This window comes from Drosophila teissieri, chromosome 3R (genome assembly GCF_016746235.2).
Source record: "Drosophila teissieri strain GT53w chromosome 3R, Prin_Dtei_1.1, whole genome shotgun sequence".
NCBI classification, from domain to species: Eukaryota; Metazoa; Arthropoda; class Insecta; order Diptera; family Drosophilidae; genus Drosophila; species Drosophila teissieri.
In genome coordinates, this window is record NC_053032.1 from 10,404,636 (window position 1) to 10,427,509 (window position 22,874).

The 22,874-nt window shown below is 45.5% G+C and overlaps 7 protein-coding genes across 7 annotated transcripts; 4 read left to right on the plus strand and 3 right to left on the minus strand.

Moving 5' to 3' along the window:
• The first annotated feature begins 285 nt into the window (after window positions 1-285).
• Window positions 286-2,043, plus strand: LOC122620500 (N-sulphoglucosamine sulphohydrolase). The gene has a single exon (XM_043797990.1). It carries the CDS (start codon window positions 376-378, stop codon window positions 1,948-1,950), a length of 1,575 nt encoding a protein of 524 aa, XP_043653925.1. The 5' UTR covers window positions 286-375; the 3' UTR covers window positions 1,951-2,043.
• Window positions 2,044-4,433: 2,390 nt separating this feature from the next.
• LOC122622403 (endophilin-A) lies at window positions 4,434-6,624 on the minus strand. The gene is made up of 2 exons (XM_043800816.1): window positions 6,174-6,624; window positions 4,434-6,002 (listed from the first exon to the last, which is right to left on the minus strand). Exon 2 carries the CDS (start codon window positions 5,938-5,940, stop codon window positions 4,831-4,833), a length of 1,110 nt encoding a protein of 369 aa, XP_043656751.1. The 5' UTR covers window positions 5,941-6,002; window positions 6,174-6,624; the 3' UTR covers window positions 4,434-4,830.
• Window positions 6,625-7,510: 886 nt separating this feature from the next.
• Window positions 7,511-8,265, plus strand: LOC122622405. Its single transcript, XM_043800818.1, has 2 exons — window positions 7,511-7,648; window positions 7,719-8,265. The coding sequence occupies exons 1-2, from the start codon at window positions 7,595-7,597 to the stop codon at window positions 8,169-8,171; spliced, it is 507 nt and encodes a 168-aa protein (XP_043656753.1). The 5' UTR covers window positions 7,511-7,594; the 3' UTR covers window positions 8,172-8,265.
• Window positions 8,266-10,422: 2,157 nt separating this feature from the next.
• LOC122622407 lies at window positions 10,423-11,147 on the plus strand. The gene is made up of 2 exons (XM_043800820.1): window positions 10,423-10,524; window positions 10,593-11,147. Exons 1-2 carry the CDS (start codon window positions 10,480-10,482, stop codon window positions 10,920-10,922), a joined length of 375 nt encoding a protein of 124 aa, XP_043656755.1. The 5' UTR covers window positions 10,423-10,479; the 3' UTR covers window positions 10,923-11,147.
• A 103-nt stretch (window positions 11,148-11,250) lies between these two features.
• On the plus strand, window positions 11,251-11,823 carry LOC122622406. Its single transcript, XM_043800819.1, has one exon. It carries the CDS (start codon window positions 11,286-11,288, stop codon window positions 11,706-11,708), a length of 423 nt encoding a protein of 140 aa, XP_043656754.1. The 5' UTR covers window positions 11,251-11,285; the 3' UTR covers window positions 11,709-11,823.
• Window positions 11,824-12,551: 728 nt separating this feature from the next.
• Window positions 12,552-14,189, minus strand: LOC122622402 (opsin Rh2). Its single transcript, XM_043800815.1, has 4 exons — window positions 14,060-14,189; window positions 12,878-13,794; window positions 12,734-12,767; window positions 12,552-12,680 (listed from the first exon to the last, which is right to left on the minus strand). Exons 1-4 carry the CDS (start codon window positions 14,156-14,158, stop codon window positions 12,585-12,587), a joined length of 1,146 nt encoding a protein of 381 aa, XP_043656750.1. The 5' UTR covers window positions 14,159-14,189; the 3' UTR covers window positions 12,552-12,584.
• A 126-nt stretch (window positions 14,190-14,315) lies between these two features.
• On the minus strand, window positions 14,316-15,467 carry LOC122622404 (low molecular weight phosphotyrosine protein phosphatase 1). The gene is made up of 4 exons (XM_043800817.1): window positions 15,294-15,467; window positions 15,047-15,228; window positions 14,816-14,989; window positions 14,316-14,756 (listed from the first exon to the last, which is right to left on the minus strand). Exons 1-4 carry the CDS (start codon window positions 15,325-15,327, stop codon window positions 14,397-14,399), a joined length of 750 nt encoding a protein of 249 aa, XP_043656752.1. The 5' UTR covers window positions 15,328-15,467; the 3' UTR covers window positions 14,316-14,396.
• Between the last annotated feature and the right edge of the window lie 7,407 nt (window positions 15,468-22,874).

Genomic DNA, 22,874 nt, shown 5'->3' on the forward strand with positions numbered 1-22,874 from the left:
TTCGCACTTCGTCTAGCTGAGTAACGGGTATCTGATAGGAACTCGACTATAATATTGTGATTCATTCTTGTCTAATCTATCTTCTATAACGTGTGTTGACTGTAGTCAAACCGCTCACAAAGAAAGTCGGGCAATGTGAATGTACCTAGGTGCGCTCCCGCTGAGCATTTGTTGTGATTGTGAGATCAAAACTGGAACTGGGAATGGAATTGAATGCGTCTTGAACGGAGACGGAGAAATGAGAGACTTTGTGGGTACTTAAAAGTATGGGACTCTCTTGAGCCGGACTTTAGTACGCTGACGTCGACTGAAGAGTCGCCTTGTTCTTCGGTCTCAACTATTTTTGATTTGGATCTGCCACTGGATTTATTCAGCATGCGATTCCTCCGGTGGATTGTTCCACTTTTGCTGATCGCAGGTTGCTCCGCTGGCCCGCAGAATGTCCTGCTGCTCCTGGCTGATGACGCCGGCTTCGAATCAGGCGCCTATCTGAACAAATTCTGCCAAACTCCCAATCTGGACGCCTTGGCAAAACGCGGACTGCTCTTCAACAACGCCTTCACTTCGGTGAGCAGTTGTAGTCCCAGTCGCTCGCAGTTGCTCACCGGCCAGGCTGGTCACTCTAGCGGAATGTATGGACTCCATCAGGGCGTTCACAACTTCAACGTTCTTCCGGAGACAGGGTCACTTCCGAACTTAATCCGTGACCAAAGTGGCGGACGGATCTTAAGCGGCATCATTGGCAAGAAACATGTTGGAGCAGCCTCCAATTTCCGTTTTGATTTCGAGCAAACAGAGGAGCAGCATTCAATCAACCAGATTGGCAGAAACATCACTCGGATGAAGGAGTACGCCAGACAGTTCCTGAAACAGGCCAAGGACGAGAAGAAACCCTTCTTCCTGACGGTGGGCTTTCATGATCCCCATCGTTGTGGCCACATCACCCCGCAGTTTGGAGAATTCTGTGAGCGTTGGGGTAGCGGTGAGGATGGTATGGGCAGCATTCCCGACTGGAAGCCCATCTACTACGATTGGCGTAACCTGGAGGTGCCCGCCTGGCTGCCCGACACGGACGTAGTGCGTCAGGAACTGGCTGCTCAGTACATGACCATCTCCAGGTTGGATCAGGGAGTGGGTCTGATGCTGATGGAGCTGGAAGCAGCTGGTGTGGCAGATCAGACACTCGTGATCTACACCTCCGACAATGGACCACCATTTCCCGGAGGCAGAACCAATCTCTACGAGCATGGCATTCGGTCGCCCTTGATCATAAGCTCTCCAAAGAAGGAGGATCGCCATCATGAAACCACTGCTGCCATGGTTAGTCTTTTGGATATATACCCTAGTGTACTCGATGCTCTTCAGATTCCCCGACCGAACGACACCACGATCGTTGGGAGGTCGATACTCCCTGTTCTGCGGGAAGAACCTCCGATCAAGGAGAGCGACGCGGTGTTTGGTAGTCACAGTTACCACGAGGTGACCATGGCCTATCCCATGAGAATGGTGCGGAACAGGCGCTATAAGCTTATCCATAACATCAACTACTGGGCAGACTTCCCCATCGACCAGGACTTTTATACCTCCCCAACCTTCCAGCAAATACTGAATGCCACGCTCAACAAGCAAACTCTGCCGTGGTATCGATCCTTGTTGCAGTACTACCAGAGACCTGAATGGGAGCTGTACGACGTGAAGACGGATCCCTTGGAGCGCTTCAATCTGGCCGAGAAGGCCAAGTACAATGGCACCCTCAAGCAGCTTCGTCAGCAGCTCTTCGACTGGCAGGTGGCCACCAAGGATCCCTGGCGATGTGCTCCGCACGCAGTCCTCCAGGAGCAGGGCGTCTTCAAGGACCAGCCTGCCTGTCTGACCTTGGGCCACGAGGCGCTGCAGAGGTCCAAGCGAAGGGTCCTCGGCCAGTACGAGGAGTATGTGGTCCTGACATAGGTACATATGTAGGTCTGACTAAGTATTCCATAGATTGGGCTTGTTGTCTTATCGCACGTCTAATAAAAACACCTCAGAGTGCTGATAACTCAACCATGCCATTGTTTTTCACTTCACATGCCTTTACAGTTTCGGTCATGGAAATAGAATTGCAAAAGGTAGAAATAAAGAATTTAATTTTGACCTGATCGAGCTCTAGTTTCGGATGAGAATTTTAGATTTTGCTGAATTTTAATAATAAAATAAAGTAAGATAAAACACTTTTGATAATTATACTCTTTTTACTTTGAAGTTAGCGGACAACCCATAAGCAGCTATTAATAAAACAGTTGTGAATAGCTAATAAAAAGAGCAATGTTTTTAAAAACAACGAGAATAATATGATACAAACACTTGTTTAGACGCATTTGGGTTCTTTGAACAAATTTCAAAGTTTACATTAAGGGAAAACTGGAATTGCTTTTCATAAACAAGCAAAACACGGCGAAATATTGCCTTGATTTCCACCTTCCCAATGCCTAGAAACGGCAATAAGAAATGGCAAGAAGATTGAATTCCCCACCGGCTGGATTGGTTGCATCAGCCCGGACTGGCAAGCACTCGTGTCCTGGCAGCATGACCTCAGCCACTTTGGGCTGGGGATGGGCTCCAGGGGGTGGATGCTGCGTCACGTTTCAATGTCATGCCCACTGGGCCAGTGGGGGAGGGGCCTTGGGAGTGGCTCCCGCTCTCTGCTTTCCGCTCGTGTGTCTGTGTGAAAAATCGAAGATTTCCATGCTTTTGTTGTAGTTTATTGGTGGCGCCTCCGGATCCCCCATCATACCCCACCCGTGCCCAGCAACAGAAGAGCAGCATCCGAGTCAGTGTTACACAACAGGCAGCACGTTTTAAGGTCAGCTGGCAAATATCAAAGAGTAAACGACGGTTGCTTGTGTTTTCTCAGTTATGACTTTGAACGAAAGACACATTAAAAATTAAATTTTATTAATTTTGGTTTGCATAAATTAGGGTCTTCAGTTTTAGCGTAGTTATTATTATATGTATATGGTTTGTAATGTATATTATTCAAGTTACCGCCCACACAAATGCAAAATTACAATAATTATTGTTTGAAGTTCGGCCCGTCCAGTGGGGCAAGTGTGTGTGCATGGAAAGATAGTCTCCAGGCGATGCTGAGGATCCCCAGATGGGGTCCCCTGGAAATGTTCGCACTGACAGTCTGTCCGTCCACGAGGCAAATGTTTCATCTTCGCACTCAAATATAATTCTGTTAAATGGTTTTTTTGGCATTTAACAAATTTATTATCAACACAAGTTGCATGGGTTTCAATTCAGTGTTTTCTTTATACGTAAATATATCTTGTGTATATCTTTCCTAAACGTATATACATTCGTATATCGTGCATAGCTGTTTCCGTTGCTGTTTTCCAACATGAGACTATTTTAATCATTTTATCGGTTTGCCGTCGAAAATGTATGATTTTGTTTTGGATTTCTCGTTAAGTATATAAATATTTGATCTAGAATTGCGGTTGGTAAACGCGTTAGTAGGTTTGTAAGTGTTGCTATGCTTCGATTGACTTGACTGGATTTTGCTTACGTTTAAAGTTATTATTATCAACATTTTTCTGGAAATCGTTTAACTAGTATTATGCTTGTTGGTATTGTTTAGGAGGATTCTGTTACATTTACTTGCTGCTAGTACTGTTTATCTGTTATCATCGTTTAAATATTCTTTATATTGTTTACGTTGCTGCTCAGTATAATTTATAATAAATACATAATAATAAATATACATGTAGATAATACGCTTAATAAATATATTTATACATATATTTGATTTCATTTAATATATATATAGTTGTTATGTATATAATTAACAAAAAAACAACACACATAAAAAGGAGCAAAAAGTAGGATACAAATTTCGCTTGTTTCATCCTTGAAAAATTGAATTATTCTTTACATTGAACAACGAACATCAAGAACGGTATTCCGTATGCCTTTTAGAATAGAGTGTGGGGAGTATTGTTTTTGCACAAATATACGTAGGTAGAGTAGGTATAGGTATTTCGGGTATATAATAAATATATGTGGGCGTATGATGTGGATACGTAGCGTTAGCCTATTAAGGGACTTTGCATAGATAGCGCATTGGCATAGGTAGGTTTAAATTACAACGATGAGACCGGATAAAAGTCGAAGACTTGGAGGTAAGAACAACTCAGGTGGAAAGACAAAAAAGACGCGCATCCGTGGGTGATAAAGATTACGGGTAATTTAGTTAATTAGCTAGAGTGTTTTGTTTGCTTATGCAGCCGGCCAACTGTTCTAATACGTGATCTATTGTGTGAAGTAGCACTAAAAGTTCGCACTTGCAACGAACAACAACGCTGACGCTTGAGAATCAAAAGTAAAAACGCAAGGAAGTGGCATTGCGCGCGTAACATCTTGTAAATTTAGTTAGTTAATACGTACATTAATTTAACTCGTAGTTAATTTGTTAATTATTGTGTTGCCAACTGGTATAATTTTGCACATAAAATTTAGTTAGCTTGCTCTATGGCCACCATGAATTTAGCCTGCTGTGTGCTAGCTAAGCCGTATCGTAATATCCGTAATCGTAGTAACCCTCTCATCTAATTCAACTATATATATATTTGCATTTATGTGCTTCTGCTGCTGCCGCTGCTGCATCTGCATCTGCTTCTGCATCGGCTTCGGCTGCCCAATTTCGCGCCTCTTGTGGCGAAACCAACATTTAGGTTATTGTTCTCCAATCAGCGATCTACGTACGTCTTCAGCCAGTTTGATAGGATGGGATAGGTTTAAGGGATGGGAGTGCGGGATCAGGATCAATACGAGGAATACAGGAACAGCCTAGTTGCCATTGGGCAGGGGCACCTGCACCTGAACGTAGGACTGTGGGAAGTAGCCAGTGCGGCCATTCACCGCGCCCTCGTACCAGTTGTCGTCCACACGATTCAACAGGGTGATGATGTCGTTCTCCTTGAAGGCCAGTTCGCCGGGATTCTCCGGTTCGAAGTCGTAGAGGGCCTGGCAGCAGGGCTGCTGCTGGCGCTGCGGCGTTACGGCCATCGACTTGGCGGGCGAGCGCATCGGCGAGGGCAACGGCGAGGCGCTCGAACTAATGTGAGACGGCGTGCCATCTTCGTTGAGGCCGCCGCCACCGCCGTCCAAGTTCAGATCGAGCAGCGTCTTGGGCACGAACTCGTTGCGTGGCCGGCTCTCCGCCTCGGAGCGCTTCTCCTGCAGTGTCTCCTGCAGGCCTCGAAGGACATCCGCACACTGCGAATGAAAATCGTATAGTGCCTCGGCAAAGGTGACCAGCTGGGAGACGTGCTCCGTATCGTTCTCGAGCAGATTGAACATGCCCACCTGGGCCAGCTGAAGTGATTCACCGAACTTGTCCTCGGCACCACGAATCTCATCGTCCTTGGCCTGCCGGCGACGCTTGCAGTCGAAGTCAAGCCGCCGGCCCTGCAGCTTCTTGCGATGATGCATTACCTCCTTGAGGTCTTTGGTCTGCATATGATGCAGTGGCTCCAAAAAGTTCTGCTTGATGTTGTCGTCCAGCGAATACTTGACGTCGGCCATCTGTTTCAGCGCTTCGCCGAATTCGACGAGCGCCTGCGCGAACACGCTGTTGTCCTCGCCGAGCTTCTTCCCATAAGTCAGCATGCATTCCGCGAGCAGGCCCTCCGGTTGCGGATACGTATTGGACTTGGCCTGTCCGGACAGCTTCGAGATGCCCTTGACCGCTGCCATTTTGGCCCGTGCCGTGGGATTCGGCTGCAGGAACTCCTTCGTCTTCAGCTGCAGCTCCTCCACCAGCTCCACGGTGACGTCCGTCTTGCGCTCCATCTCCATGAAGTCCATGTCCAGTTTGGTGCCCTCGGCGCCGCCCATCTTCTCCGTCATGTACTGGTTGGCCTTGTTGATCTGCTTTTTAAGTCCGGCGAAAGCCATGGCTGCTGCTGTCTCTTTTGCTTTTCCTCTGGTTAAATTGGTCGGGGCGCTCGACGCAGTTGCTGTGAACGGGTTGGTTGGGTTAGTCGAGACTCGATTTCAAATTCAATGTCAATATCATCTAATCAACAATTTCATCAATGGGCTCAATGGATGGTTGGCTGACTGGCTGGGTGGCTGGCTGGCTGGCTGAGAGTGTCTATTTTTAAAACGTTTACGTTTGGAAGACTTACGCGGACTGCACTTTTCTCCGTTCCTTCTCCGCGGGGGGTGCTCCCTTCGGGGGTTCTTTTCCTATTTTCCGCAACTGCTCAGGGGAGGCTGCGAGTCGGGAAACTCGGATTGGCTTGAAGAACTGTAGCCCGAGTTGGAGTTCGAGTTCGAGTTCTACTTTTGCTGACTGCGGAACTGCGGGCACTTTCACTCGCTTCGCTTGCTCTGCACGTTCTGCCCCTTTTTTGTTGCTCTGCTCGTAATCTTCGATTTTTTCCAGAACCTTGGGCTGCGTAATGTTTGAAGGACCGTGAGTCGTTACTACTACTACTAGTCGCGCGCAGGGGGCGGGGGTTCTGGGGTCGCGTTTTCCTCTCGGCTCGCAAAAATCAATATCTTGACTGTGTACAACAATTTTCAACGGCACTAAGCCACCAGAGCTGCGGGACTATCGATAGCTCTGACAGAAGCTCTCAGTGTGACCGAATTCGCGTAAAATACCACACTCTTTCCAATGCAATAACAGACATACACTGGAAACGCCCATCTCCAGGGTTATGTTATGTTAAGGCCTTAACATATTTTGTTTTTTTTTTATTTAATTTGAAAAAATAATATATATATGATAAAATTATTACATGCATTTTCTATTAATAAGGCAGAAACCTATAAATCATATTACGTATAACACTTGTGCAAGGGTGTTCACTATTTACATTTATAATACATAACACTTCATATATATAATGTTAACGTATTTTAAAATTTGAATTTGAAACGCTATGTTAACATGTTAAGAGCTAATTATCAGCATTTACGATGTCAATATCGATATGTTGAGTCACGACATTCGGTCATCGGAATGCTGTTAATATTACAGCTTCAACTGTTTGGCGCTCAAATTCCAAACATTTAATTATTCATTAGTGATAAAAAGTGACTCAACAAAAGTAAGGCTGTACAATTACAATTATAAATGAATGTTACTTTAAGATTAAAAGGGAATGACTCAGAAAGGAAAGGAAAATATCTTCTTGACTGTTTGCCACTTTGTGCAAAATAACCAGTAGCACAGCAATCAATTTTATCTTTCCAGAAGGTGGCAAATATATTCCTGGGGAAAGCTCTAGATAAACCCTATTTGAATTGTAAAAACCAGTGACGTCCACGGCATGAAGAAGCAATTTTCCCACATTCCTTTATATAGCCTTTAGCGGCTTTATCTGAACAGATAACCCCCAAGAGGTACTTAACACCCCCGAACAAACAATGAACATGTAAATCAGTTCAATCGCAGTAGAAATAGTTAAGATATCAGAGATAAGATCGTCTCGCCGTGTTTTTAATGGCGTATAAAAGCCGCGGACCGCAGTGCTTTTGGCAATTAGTCTCGACGAAACCCAACGACTGAGAACCAACTGAACTCAGATAAAAAAAAGAAATGAAATTCGCAATTGTTCTACTGGCGGCCAGCATTGCCTGCATCAGCGCACAGGTGAGGAGTTATGGCCACCCCCTATTAAGTGGATTATTATGTAACCGAATTATCATAATTTACTCGAAAGGGCCCTGGAGCTCCTGCTGGTAATCCCCTTGCCGGAAATCCCTTTGCCGCTGCCAATCCGTATGCGGCTGCCTTTAATCCCTTCCTAAATGGAATTTTCGGCGGAGCGGGCACTGGAGCTGCCGCCGGAGTAGCCGCTCCCGTGGCTCCATCTGCCCCTTTTGGAGGCGCCTCGATTTCCTCCTTCTTCCAGTCGATAGTCCTGCAACGTGAAGCCGAGCGCCTTCTGGCCCAGCCCGATTTCCCCACCGACCTGGCGGAGCGCGTCCAGGATGTGGTGGCCACCTCGCAGGAGTCGATCGATGGTTGCAACAACGCCACCTTGCCCTGGCTGCAGATCCGCTGTGTCAAGCCCCTGCTGACCGCTGCCAAGAACCAGCTGAAGGTTATCGATGACGAGTGGCAGGCACGCTTGGCAGCCACCGCCAGTCCCGCAGGAGCAGCTCCTGCCTAGGATCCTAGTCCTGTCCGCTCGCTGCCCTAGTGTGCAGTACTTCCTAGCTCAGCAATCGACCAAAATAGATGCAATAAAATTTAAATAAGCTTAATGCCGGAATTTCTTATGGTGGTTTTTTGTGGGGTGCAGAGGTGGGGCCAAAGGACTCCTGACCTAGGACATGCTTTGATGTGGCCGGCCGAGCTTTGCATTCCGCTGCTTTATTAAATTTCCCATCGGGAATTACAAATTTTGGCGTTGCCTTCTTGACGCTTTTCGGGGCGCAAATACTTGGCTGCTCACGTCACCACCACGAAAATCCTAGTTCCGTCGCATCGACCTCGACTAAAAGGATGCTTATGGTTCGGAAGAGCAGTGCAGCCATCCTAGGGAAACCAGCTATAATATGTTCTATACTAGTTAGAGCTTAAAAACCGATATTTAATATGTTCCTTTTTTAATTCGGGTATTCAAGCTAACAACATATACTACGTTCTGCGATTTCTGCAAGTATTAATAAGAGTAAATGATTAAATATAATTTAAAACAATGAAACAACAAATAAATTAATTAATGTCATAAGCTAGTGTTAAAACGATTTTTATCTTGTATGTAAAGGACGCTTTAAGTAAGCGTACTTGATTATAAATAGGTAATTTAAATGTAGGTTTTAAGATAGCCATAAAGTTTGGACAATAATTAAAATCTAGTAATAATAATCTTATAAATGAAGCTAAAATCGTGATATATTATTCAAAAATACTACTAACAAACACTATTTTAACAAAATGTATTGGCTAAGGCGTCATCTCTTCGACGCACCCTTGAGCCGTTTTGGCCATCGCTGGAACTTGACGCATTTTGGCCAAATATTTGCACTGAGTTCCTTTGCTTTAGCTGCGGGCTTTGTTTCCCTGGCCTCCCCGACCCACCCCTTTTCGAGGGGTTATGACAGCCCTTTTATGCATTTATCAATTGGCGCTGCCAATTGTTTCCAGTGCATGATTTGCTCCTCAATTGGAGCCCTTTAAGTTGAGGGTCGGGAGTCAGCTCGCTTGAGTGGCGTTCAGTTGCGGCGGCAATGTTGATTTATGTGCAGTGCCAGTGCAGCTCCAATTATCCAATGTCCTCACTCAAATTGCCGGCCGTCCTGCCCTTTCGACTGCATTCGCTTCGCTGTGAATCGATTCGATTTGATATGGCTTTTGGATTTGCATTTGAATTCGAATTCCGGGCTTGGGACCTGTGGTTATTAAATGGCTTGGCTTAACGAGCCTAAGGCCGGCCACAAATGACCAAATGTCCAAATGGCCATTGGTTGTTGGATGTTGGATGTTGGATGTTGGAAGTGGGCTAAGCCTCGAACAAAGCCTGAGTGGGCGAGTTTGAATTCAGATTGAAATATGTAATTAAATGTAAATTTCCAACATACACAACACCCGCCGCTTTACAAGATGGGGAGTGAAAAGTTTGGGGCCAATTAATGGGAGTATTTCGGAATCGACCCTCGAGTTTGTTCGTCGTCATTACAACAACGCGGACGAAACCTGGCCAACTTTGGTGTAGTGTTAGCCGCGAACTCATCGACCAACCCTCCGAAACTAAACCTCAACCGAATGAACCGCCTTAAGCTCTGTTTTGGTAATGCAAAAGTTGCGGCATTTGAAATTCAGGCGGCAGCAAAAAATGGTAATTCCGAGCACAGAACGAAATCCAGCCGCAACTGCCCAACTAAGAGTACATATAAATCCGAAATTGGATGGAGGAAAAAATTAAAAATAAAAGCAAAATGCGACACACTCGCTCCCTTCGGAAAGTGCATGTATGGAAATTTGTTTTCGGTTTGCGGCTTTTGTTTTGATGCAAAAGTTGTGTGCCCCCGAAAGTAGGCAACAACATTTCTGCGGCTTTGGCTCGTGTCAAAGTTCGTTAGTTCGTTTGTTATTTGACGATACTGTGGCTCGCAAAAATTAGTGCGGAACTAAATCCGTTGTTGACCAAGCTCCAATCGAATAGTGAATAGTGGATAGTGAATCACTCACGAGTTGGATGGTGTTTATCCGCAGTTGGCTTTTAGCACTTGCTACTGTTATTTGATCGCCGAGTGCCATTTCCGCTGATAAAGTTATCTAATTAATCCGGCAAATACACGGTTATGGACCAACATAAAACATAATGGGGTTGAGGCTATCGTATCGTATCGCACTCAGATAGATGGAGATAGGGGAGGCTGTAAACTCTATCAAAGCGCAAACAGAAGATAAGTGTGGATGTCTTTGGAGTTTTTTGAATTGTGCTTCAGTCGGTCACTGAAAGTTTCCAGAAAATGTCGAGTGCAGTGTTGCTAACTTTCTGCGTCTTGGTTGTTTTGGTAATGGAAAATAACACATTAAAAAAGTCTTTATAAATAATAAGTTGCTGTATATTTGATCCCAATAGACCGGACAATCGGTTGGCCAAAATGTGGCCGTGCAACAGTCGATTGATTGGGCCAATGAACAGTTCAAAGTCGCTCAAGTTGTAGCCCAAGGAAAGCTACCCAATGTTGCTGAGGCCCAGAACGATGCCAAGGACCAACTGGACACTTTGAAACTGGCTTTATCCCATTGCGAGGCTGAGCTTAAATCCACCCAAAGCGTTGATCTTCACAAGACCTGTGTTAAGGCCGTGTTTGCTGGCTTTTATACTGCTTTGGATCGCTTGGCCGCGGAGCACTGGCCCATCTATGGAGCCACCTCAGGAGCCTCTCGAATTGGCTTCTTCTGCTAACTAAAAGGAACATAGATCATCTTTAAAAATTTAACAGCAAAGAGGAATATTTAGAAATCTCACTAAAGTGTTGCTAAAGGAATGACTACGATCTTAAACTGCTTGTATGTTAATTAGTTTCTCAAAACGATAGTTTTATTATGAATTAAGTTATACAGATTTTGAAACTTTTCAGAATATTAAAGAGGTAATACAGTCAGAGGATTGCCTTTATGTTATGTTGTAGTCCTGCTAATTATTTAAGGGATATTTTAGTTTAGTAACGAGAAGCCTAGAAATGTGCTGCCAATGCCAATGACAGTGATTTATTGAACTGTCTTCTACATAGAACTACAAATTTTTAGTTGGAACACTTAGTATACAATGGGTTGGCTGTCGACCAGTTTTGGTATTATTTTGCTTACACTTTTGTTTGCCATATGGATAGCAGCACATCCGCGATGGGATAAAATGGCCAAAGTTGTGGCCTCCGAGATGGACTACACCGACCAGCACCGAATCCAGAAGGCCGCGCAGGCAGCCAAATACGTGGATACGCAGATCCACGACTTCTATGACCGCAAGCTGGAGAACCAGAAGAAGGTGGCAGCCCGTGAGATATTGGACAGTGCCTACACTGAAACGAGCAAATGCATCCGGAGATATTACGGTGATGAGCACCAACTGCAGTTCAACGACTGCATCCAGCATGTCTTCCAGCTGCACATAGACAGGCTAAAGTCCCTCCTTCAAATTACCACTGAGCGACAGTCCAGCGGAGCAAGCAGACTTAGCATCTGGCACTGATGATACCCTGGTGATGATAGACTGGCCGGGATCGCTGGCAGGCATCAAGTCTGCTTTCTTTGCGCCCTGTGCTCTCTGATGTACTTTAATTAGACAGTCAACTCGAGACCCGTCAGTGCAGCTTTTCATCTCATTCTGGGTGGTTTCTGGGTGTGATTTCGGTGGCTGTGGAGCTGGGCTGGCATTCTAGTGCTCATTAGGCAAATGCGTGGTGTGGGGAGGAGGTCTGGGAGGTGGCTGTTTCGTAATTATAATCATTAGACGCGAGACAAAACCCTCACAAAGCAAATAGCGACATTAGCTGCGTGGAAATGTGTGTCAATGAAGATGAATCTGCCCGAGACGCCAGAGAGTTGAACCCTGCGACTGGCATTGTGGATTTTGCCACGCTGGAGGGCCCTCCTTGGTGCAAGCTCGAAATTACGAGAGTTTTAGGTCAGGGGGACTAATGAGAATGCAATGAGCGAGTAGCAAAATGCTTGCATATTTCCAGTTACAAGTTCAATCATTTGCTCTGATTTAAGTGCGTTCTTAGAGGACGTCAGCATTAAATGGTGTCGCTGTTTAAGTCTTTTCGATTTTAAAGTGATAGGTATGACTATATGTATATAAGAAATTTCCATAATGATTTTACGTATCCTAGAGACCAATAATCTCCACTTAGCCTTTGGAAAACAGCTCTTCAACTTCTATTGTACCTCCCTTTTTGTATGTATAAATATTACAAATAATATAGTTTTAAAACAATTTGCAAACTACCTTTAATCCGTAAGGTTTATTACATTTTTTTTACATTTTTGTATCACGTTATGATAGTGCATTACTTTTTTACATTTCTGTGCCCTTCGCAGGCAATTGCGTTGCTTTTTTTACTGCTTAAGCCTTTGAATCCGCCTCAGATGTGGTTTCCGTATCGGAAGCGGGTGCATCCGGCTTTGGTTCATCCGTATTGCCAAACACACACATAGGGCACTAAGGGCGAAGAAGGGTTAGTCGAGAACATTAAAATGGCCAAGAAGTCCTACCTTTTCCTTGAGAACTATGCGGTACTTGGGATGACTATAAAGATTTAAAAAAATATATATTCATGATTTACATATCAAAAGGAAATGGTTTTCTTTCAATTATTTGTTGAAGTGTTATTTTTTTTAGTGTTATTCTTTATTTACCTAATGCCATACACAATCGGATTGTAGACGGCACTCGTCTTGGCGAAAGCCGCTCCCCAAATGGTAGTCAGTGGGGTCAATCCCTCGATCTTGAACAGTCCGAAATAGCAGATGACGAGGTATGGTGTCCACGCCATAAACCAGAGGGAGATGGTGGTCAGAGCCACCTTGGCCAGCTTTCCCTCGGCGCTTTTGTCGCAGTCCTCGGAGCTGCGCAGAGATTTCACATTCATCTTCTTGGCCTGTTCCCGCATCGCCTTTTCATGAGCTGCGACGGCGGCTATGATGAACCAGTAGGAGTAGCAGATGAGGAACAGGGGAGTGTAGTACACGAAGAGGGAATAGGTAATTAGATATGACCGGGGGTTCCACAGACGCGTCATATAGTCGATGCTGCAGGCAGTCAGATTGCCCTCGGGCACATAGGCGCTCCATCCAACCAAAGGCATAACAGTCCAGAAGACGGCCATTGTCCAGATAAAAAGTATCTTCATTATGGACGTCTTGATGGTCATGGGTGTGCCATTGATTCCCTTCACGATCACATTGTACCGATCGAAGGCAATCATGCACATGGACCAGATGGACACACAGCCAAAGAGCGATCCACAGCCCGCGTAGATGTCGCACCACAGCGGACCCAGCACCCACGTCTCGTAGTAGAAGTTGATAATCATCACCGGCGACTGGGAGGCCATCATACAGAAGTCGGAAAAGGCCAGATTGAGAACGAGCAAGTTTGCCGGCGTGCGCAGCGACTTAGTGCCCCCGAAAATGTAGACCACCACTCCGTTGCCGCAGCACGAGACGATCAGGATGGCCAGGGTGAACACTCCGAGGATTTTACTCATCATGGGGTCCATGGGGGCGAAGCGGCTCCAGTAGGGGTTCACCAGGTGCGCCATGTCGGGCAGCACCTGCGGGATGGCAAGGGGTGATGAGTTGAAGTGCCACCCCAAAGGAATGTTCTGTATTCACCCACTTTCGTTCAAGAACTAGCAAATTAATTGAATATGAATCAAAGTATGGAGGGAATTGAAACCAATTTATGGAGAGTGACCCAAAAATGAAGATATTATTTATATTTTTCTATAGCTAGTACTACAATCTGCTGTATTACCATAGTTACCCTCTGTCCGATGGTAAATTAAATAAAAACCCAACACTTCCCCAATCACTCACATTGTCCAGCACGGAACCATTGCCGCTCGACTGGGCCTGGAACCGGGGCCCAGAAAGGGCCAGGTCGAATGGCGTCTCCGGCAAATGACTGCGCTCCATGCTCAGCTACCCGCAACCCCTTCGACTGAACGATGGCTCATCGAACTAGATCTGAGCCAAGAGGCCGCGTTTCCAGCCCTTTATAGGTGGTTCCTAAGCCAATTAGCCGCTCATCAAAAGGGCTGGCCAGGCTAATGGACGGCGGACAGCTGCCAGATAAAAGTCAATTTCATTTTATTTCATACGCTACGCAATCTTAGCGCAAAATTGATTCGCCTTCGAATATTAGTCAGAGACACTAAAGGGCAGCCAGAAACTTCTGTCCGCACTTCTGGCACAGTTTTCGCTGTACTCCTTGGCTGTAGGACGGCATTGAGGTCTTCGAATTGGACGGGTCGGTCGACGAGGACATCAGTCCGCCGGGGGATCTGATATCCGTGGGTAGCAGAAATATGGAACTCTTTTGGCTCGCATCCGGCACGTGGTTCGCCCTAGCTGACTCCTGCGGCGCTTTTTCCTTGCCGGAGTAGTAGAGATCATCGTCCTCGGTGCTGGGCAGCTCGTACTTAACTATGTCCACCTTTTGGCTGAGGATGAGCTGCTTGCAGCACTCTTTGATTCGGTAATAGGCGGATCGAAAGATCTTCAGCTTGTGGGTCTGGATGGGTTGCAAGTTCTTTACGTTTAGTGTGTTGCCTAATGCCAGGATATACTCACAGGAGACAGACTGTCTATATAGGTGGGCAGTCCATTCTTGCCAAACGAGCTCAGCAGAAGCACCTGGCAGTGTTTGTCGGCCCGGTTCTCCCCAGCCCAGAGGAGCAGCTCTTTGTACACGGCCTCATCCATTGCCACGACATAATCGAAGTACAGGAAATCGTTCACAGTGAACTGTATGGATAAGCACATGTGTATGGAGTTCATAGGTCAGCCGAAAGAAGAGTTCACCTGACGACAAAAGTGATCGGATCGCAGTCCGTGCTCCCGCAGAATTTGCAGGCAGCGTTTGTTCGGTCGGCGTCCAGTGTTCCATGTCCTCAGACCAGCACTGTCCACTTCCCAGTAGAGACTCGTCTTGACCATCAGATTCTGCATAATCACCTCGGCCATCGGAGAGCCGCACGAGTTGCCTTCGAAATTGAGGAAGTTCCCTTGCAAGATTCCGATAAATCGAAAACAGAATGCCATTTCTTACCCATGCACACAAACAGTAATTTCTTGAAAGTCATCTTTCTCTTGGTTCCTTCTATGTGACTTCACTCTCCCACTTTCAACTATAATTTAAACTAATTTGCCTAACTTCTTTTTCGAGACTTATGTTGTACTGGACTGAGTTTTTAAATTGCCTGAAACACATGTCGAACTAAAAAATGACACGGCTTACTGGGTGGTGGTTCCCTTAGCCATTTAATCCACTGAATGGCCTGCTCCGTTTAGCCCAATGAACCCGACTTCAAGGCGGAGTAAATGACCATTTGCTGAGATAATGATCCCCACTAATGCACTTTTTACACCACTTGCAGTCCTCCCAACGTTCGAAGTCCTTTGCCAGGACAATGCTTGTCCTGTTCTCGTGTGCCACGCCCACAAACCCATTATTCTGCCAGAAGGGGCGGGTGGCAAGATAGTGTCACGTGGCTGTCAGGTGGTGGCCACGTAGAGTCTTGTCGCGAGCTGCATTCGAAATTAGTCAACAGGTTCAGCGAACTTCCAGCTGAGGTGGGGAAAATTGGATGAGGACGGGGCCCATCCCACCCAAGTACTCGTATGTTAAATGGCTAGAAAGCATGCACTAAACTTAAAGCATTTGCCTTTAGAATTGCATGGAAAGACTTAAAACGTATTATGTTATAATCCATGCACTTAATGTTACAACGATTATTATAGTTATAGGTAACTAAATCTAATACAAATATATAGTTCTAAATTCTGTGAAACTTTGTACATCTCTGAAATATATCTCACCTACTTCTGAAATTTATGTGAATCTGTTTTCCCGTGTAGTAATGATTGCTCTAATCCCAGCTTATACTGATGTCATGTCACGATGGCACTTCAGCTCTTCAGCGGACAATGCAGCTGGAATTCGTTTTAATTCAGTCTCAATTAAACGACTTCTGTCTGACCTCGAATCCATTTTATACATTTGAGAGGGCGAAACACTATGCCAACGTTTTTGTTTACCCTTTATTTTTATTTCCATTTACCTTACCCCTTGTGGAGACGAGTGGGGCGACGGGTTGGCTTGTAACTTGGCCATTGGCAATATCCAATTGGAATTGCATTGAACGACTAAATTGAAAATGCAGCTGAAAAAGCATATTTCACTTATCACTTTTCACACAAAACACACAAGCAAAGGCCGAAACAAAGGCCACTCTGGCCAAAAGGAGTCGGGGCGAGGCCGAGGGCGAGGGCGGGGGCGGGGTGGCTGGCAGGAAGAGCGGGCCAAATGAAATTGTAAGCGCAAAAGTAAAGCACAACAGCAACATGCAGCACTTGCAACAGCAACAACCCCAGCGAAACAGCAACAAGTCACTCACTAACCGGGTGAGTGGGAAATAATATGTGTGCTCGCATGCAGGTTGGGTGGTTGGGTGGTTGGGTGGCTGGGTGGCTGGGTGGTGCACAGCGGGTTAGATGCCGGACGGAAGTGTGGCTCTGGCACTGCATTGTTGTTTTAATTAAAAACAAACCTCCCGAGCTGCTGGCCCGACAAAAACAGAAGCTGGCCCGACAAAAAAAGTAAAGCCAAAGTGAGCAACCTGAGAGGACAGAACGAAGTCGGGTTGTGGTTCCAGCGTACGGTGGCTGGTGCCTGGGCGAAAGTGTTGAATATTTGGAGCAAAGCTAAAAAACAAGAAACAAATTGTGGGAAAATCCCAGAAAAATGTAGCACGAAAATCGCTCAGAGAGCGGAATAAGGAAAACCCAACCGACCCACAGGCGGAAGTGTGCGGCTATCTGCTCATACATATGTAAGTGCCGCCGCTTATGTGTTTTGCTGCATTGGCTAATGGCAACCGTAATGCTGTGGCGTTTCCCCCAAATTAAGGGATGAGCCACGCATAATGGCACTTTAAATGAAGCAGCCAAGTCGAGTACGGAATAAAAAGTGCACGACAAATAAAGCTCAGGCCCGACCTGGCTGGCAAATGCTTTTTGTTGGCCACAAATGCAATTTACAGCACAACAATCGGCGGTGAACGCTCAACGTGGCAACTGCCCCAGAAGAAACTAATAAAACACACAACTTTGTTGGCCGCCCAGGAACTGCATTAACTGACCAGTGAGTTGGTGTTGGTGCTGGTGTAGGTGTAGGTGCAGCCAGCAACAAAAGGGGCAACAAGGGGAGCCACCAATGTGCTGCAACAAGAGGTGGTACAAAAACATCAACAGCATCCTCATAGTTTTGGCCACAAAGCACACACAATTAGACATGGAGCTACAGTAGACAGGTGGAGGGTGGAGGGTGGAGAGGAGGAGGGTAGGAGGTCGGAAAAGTGCAGCGCGTTTGCGGCCATTTCCCGCTGATTGAGGATCGGCGTGCATATATGTATTTCCGGGTTTGCTTTTAAAATTAAATTTGCCGTGAGCACATGCGAATATATGTATTTGGTACTAGCAGGACCTCATCCTTGGTGCTGAACGGCGCCTGAGGTCCTTTTTCGTTGCTAAACAAACGCCACTACAACCACTTTGTATTTTGTATGGGATTTCGCTGTGCGTCCAGGTGTGAAAATTGAATTAAAATGTTTGCCAAAAGGGGGCGTGGCATTGTGTTAGCTAATTCCATATGTGAATGCGGGCACGTTAAATATTAATTGTCAGCGCAAACAGAAGAGCTGCTTTAAAAGTTTACAATTTCATTTGCACAAAAAATAATTGTTGAGTAAAAACTAAGAGATTAAGCACTGTCATTCAAGATAACGTATGCATTGACGTTCAAAGATTACACACACTGAAAGATTAAATTGTATTTCTAATTGTACAGCACACAAGGCTATTACCACTGTGGGCGGCAGTCCACGTAGTGACGAAGCGCACTATACGTAGAAATGAAAATCTGCTGAGTTTTACCTAACGCAATTTTTTCCAGTCGTACATAATCTTATCTTCGGAACACTTTTAAACAGATAAATAACAATAATATTGTATTGCCCTCTTTTGGGCCTTCGGTTGGTTTTGGGTCCAGGAATGTCTGGGGAAACCCATTAATAAATGCTGCAGACCAGCAGCGGAAACTGACCTCAGATAGGCGGATCGGAGGAAACCCAAGCAAGCCCGACTCATTAAAAAGCCAAAGGCAAATATGGCCCAGCGTCTTGGCCATTTCCTCAGCCTTAAATTCGACCTCATCAATAGCGACGGCGGCAGCCAGTTGAAAAGTCGTCTGGCCGAGATTTTTTGTGGCCGATAATGCGGCACGTAGCGGCAATTCGGCAAATGATGCAGCAGGATGCTGGCCACTGGACGCCAGGAGTACGCGAGGGGGAACGGGAGAGGGAATGGGAATGGGGCACGTTCCGGAGGCAAGTCAATCGTCTGGAGCGCTGGAGCGGCATCTTCATCTTCAGGGCAGCTCGTAAGTCATTTGCCATTTTGAGGTATTTAATGAGCCAAAAACTTTTGGCCGCACATAAATTAAAAGTCGACCGAACGGATCCAGGATCCCCACGGATTCGCCAGGGGCCAGGGTCAGGTGTCCGTCCGGCTGACCAGCAATATGGCTCTATTAGCATGCCCATTAAAATTAGACAAATGGTTGCCATTGCCGGTCGCCGTTTCGCATATCCGCAACTTCAGCCCAGTCCGCAGATTTATGGCTATATGAGGCTTCGTTGGCTGGATGGATGTTGGCCGGCCTTTCGCCGCAATCACATTCGCCACTTGAGAGAAATGCGCCGTTGCCGTTGGATATGATAAATGATTTAGTTGCCCGTCAGCGCAAATGCATGCATGTGTATGTGTATGTGTTCGCGGCACAGTGTGTGTGAAGGTCGTTCAAAGTCAGCTTGGGGTAATTGGCCAGAACAGGTAAGAGTCATACTCTTCCAAATGAGGTTCCAAAAAAAGTTTAAATGTTTTCACACATCACAAGTATCAGTGTTATAAAAACTGTTTTCATGGGAAAACTATTTTAGGGATCAATGGAAAAGTAAAATAGTAAATGGATTAAGGTAAAAAGTAATTGGTGGAATTTATTTCTTATTATTAGTTTTATTTAATAGTAATACCATGATCTCAGTTGTAGCAGCATTCATAAATGCACAGTTTAAACAACAATCTTTAGTATGTAGAAATACCTCAAACTGCAAAGTAATTTAATCTTTTTTATTTTTCAAATATTTATATAAAATTGTAATATTTAGACTAAACTTTGAACTAAAAAGTGTGGGTGAATGGACGTACAGAGAAACCTATTTTTAGTAGGTGTTTGGTTTAAGTTATTTCTTGCTTTAAAATCTGGCACTTCACTTTAAGGAACCGACAGAAACGGACACTTTCTCCAATTGAGCTGCCTGAATGGAATGAGATTTTCCGCCTTGATTCCCCTTGCTGGCGCAAGTTCTTTGTGTTTGCCTAAGCGGCTTCCACTTGCCATTTTCTTCGGTGCCGGTCCGGACTGGGCCGAAAGTCCTTGGCAAATTTAACCCTTCACTTCATTAAACGTACTTGCCGATACCCCGAGGGCACACAAATCACTTTGGCCGCAGATACAAAGGCTGGCTAGGATTGGATTGGGTGTGGCCATAGAAATTCGACATATAGCCAAACAAAAGCCTAATCGTGCAGCTGCCACATCTTCTACTTCCTCCTGGCCACGCCCACAACGGCCCGAAGGAGGAGATCTGGTGAAGCTACCGCCTTTTGGTTGTAATCCATCAAGCTGCTTCGGTTTTGATTTGGGGCCACTGTCGCAACAAATACGGCAAACAACACAGCGAGGAATTGGCACGGAGTGCTGAAAGGGTTCTTGTTTTTTTTGAGGGGAGAAGGTGAAGCTGGTGAGGTGGTGAAGCTGGTGGATTTGGGAGCTAAAGATGAAGATGTAGACCTGCCACAATGAGCCCAAAACGTTGCCAGCAAATTGTTTTCCATTCTCTGTTTGCCGGTGCGTGTTGTTCCTACATCCGTTCGGTGTTTTAGGTATTTAAGCATTTAGTCAGTCGGCTGAGCCTCTTTCACTCCAATCTCCTGGTCCATTCAGTTGTCATTTTGTCCACTCTTCTGCTAGGCCAGCCTTTGTGAGTGAAGTGAACTCAATGTGGGGGCAAATATGACAAATTAAGCCCCTAGGCAAAAGCCGTTGCGTACTTTTGTGTGCCGCCCAATATTGTTTCAGATATTAGATGGTCGTTAGTGGCAGACCAAAGTTAGCCAATTAGGTTAATTAATAAATGACACGGAACTTTACACTTGGTAATGAAAAAAGGAATTTGAAATCGCAATCAATTATGTTGATTTGCGGTGTTCATTGTATTCTATTTCTATTTTATTATTGACGTTTTACCGAGTTAGAAACCTATTCTACTTATTTTCTATACATGGCAGTCACTAAAGTGGCTTAAAGTAACTATATTAAGGGCTCAGCACTGATGGTTAAGTCGTTGATCGTTGGAAACAGCTCTATTAATAAAGTTTCCGTTGTGGCTGCAGCCCAATTTTGGGAACATCTTTGACACTCCACAGTCTATTTTGACCACATCCCTTGTTTCACCCTTGAGTTGTCAATCATTTCGATGATGCGATGCATTGGAGATTGGACCAATTTCCGATGTGGATTGCAGCTGGTGAGGCTGCCACTCATCCCATTTCTTTATTGTTCCTCTTGCTGGCGCCTCCATTTCAATGCCGCACGCACATGACTTGGCCGCAAACTTGGTTACTTGGCCATGACTGACGGAGGGCCGCAAAAGCATGGGCATCAGCATCAGCATCAGCAGCAGTTGGATAAAGTTTCCTTCACTTTTCGGAACTTGCAACTTTTCTCATTTGTGCGTGTGCATTGGTAAGTTGCACACACTTCTTCAGTTTGCAGCTTGCCTCCTTTGAAGTAGAATGCTATCCAACTGTGGTGCCGACCCTCGTTTCCCTTCAGCCTCTAATAGGACAAGCACGAAACTAATCCGCAACACGACGACAAGAAAATTGAATTCTCGCAACTGTCAAATTGAATCTGCCTGCGCCTGACCCTTCCTGCTGCCAATTGTGGAATCACAACTTGAACATATTTGGCTAAGAGGGAACGGGCCCAACTGTTCGCCTTTGTTTTAGAAGGGAGCTGAACGTGATCACCGGGTAAAAAAAGTTACAAATTTTAAAACGGTGCAATAGCGCACAATTAGCTGAAAGTTAAAGCGTTACCGGAAGGTATACAAAATGTGTCTAAGAGTCGGATTCTATACCAAACGTAAAACAATTATTTCAAGTGGAAGATTAAATGATTTATATATCTTAAATTAGTGACTTCAACCCTGTAAATAATTCCACTTCTAAGAATAACTTTCTTCTTTAAATTTCTCTTAACCAAATGATACTATACAAGTGAAGAGACGACATAGGCAAATGCTGAATAACTGGTAACTTTTAAACGCTCTCAGCTAGTGAATGAATTAAAAGCTGACTTTTCAAAATTTAAAAGCCCGTTTTTCCGAGTGCCTTGCGTATGAGTGATGTTGCTGTTATTGGCTTCGCTGACTTTTAGCCATTGTAAGTGTTGTTTATTGACTTGCCTGGATAATGGCAGTCTTCATCGATTACGCGATTATCGCAGTGTCACTTTAGAATTTTTCGCTAAATTTCCTCATTTCGGGGCGGAAAAGCTTTTAGCCTTCGCCCCTCGCCCCTCGCAACCGCCCACTCCTCAATCTCACTCTCAATCTGAAACGTATGTATTCGCATCGCCACTCTGCGTCATTCGGCGGACGAAATTGCTGCGCTTCAAGTGTAATATCACTTAAGCTCTTAAGCAGTCAACACCAAGCAGAAGAAGATGAGAAAAAAGTAAATAAAAACAGCCAACCAGCCGCCTCAATTGCCACACTTTCAGCTGATTGGCCTTGCCACGCCCCCTTTTGCCTTTTGCCCTTCAGAAAGGGGAAGGAAAAAACACAAAACTCCGACTGTCTCATCCAGAACGAAAATAAAATGTCTCTAATGTGCCAAGCTGTTTAGCGCTAAAAGGATTTCGCAGTTTGAGATGCAGTCAGCGGCAGCAGAAGTGCAATAATTGAACAAAGGCCAGCGGAAGACGCAGTGTTTGGAAGACACAGTGGCACATTTGCATTTGCGAGGCATAAAATAAAGAGCAGGTGAGTGCGAGAGGTCCACTTGCGTAGGACAGGTGAGATACAACAAAGTGCTATTTGCGCACTGCCTGATGGACTGCCAAATAAGCAATCAACAAAGACACGACAGCGAATTAGTCACCTGCAATGCACGGTGGCAGTCAATAGAAATGAGGGGCGGAAGTGCAGTGCGGAAATTTATGTTGTAAAAGTGTGCATAATGCAAATGCAAATGCAGGCAAACAATAAAATAACGAGTTGTCTGTGCAAGCAAATTGCATCGGGAACACAAAAACAAGTAAGTCACTTTGCTGCACGTGCCGGAGTCAAGGAGGCAATCGCCGCATGCTCGGCTGGCTCCTCTAACAAACGTGGCACAAACGACAACACTCAGTCGCAGACAGCCGGGCTAACAAGCCGAACACAGGCGCATCGAGGAGTCCAAAGGACAACCCAAGGAGCCACGGCAGCTCCACGGCAACTCC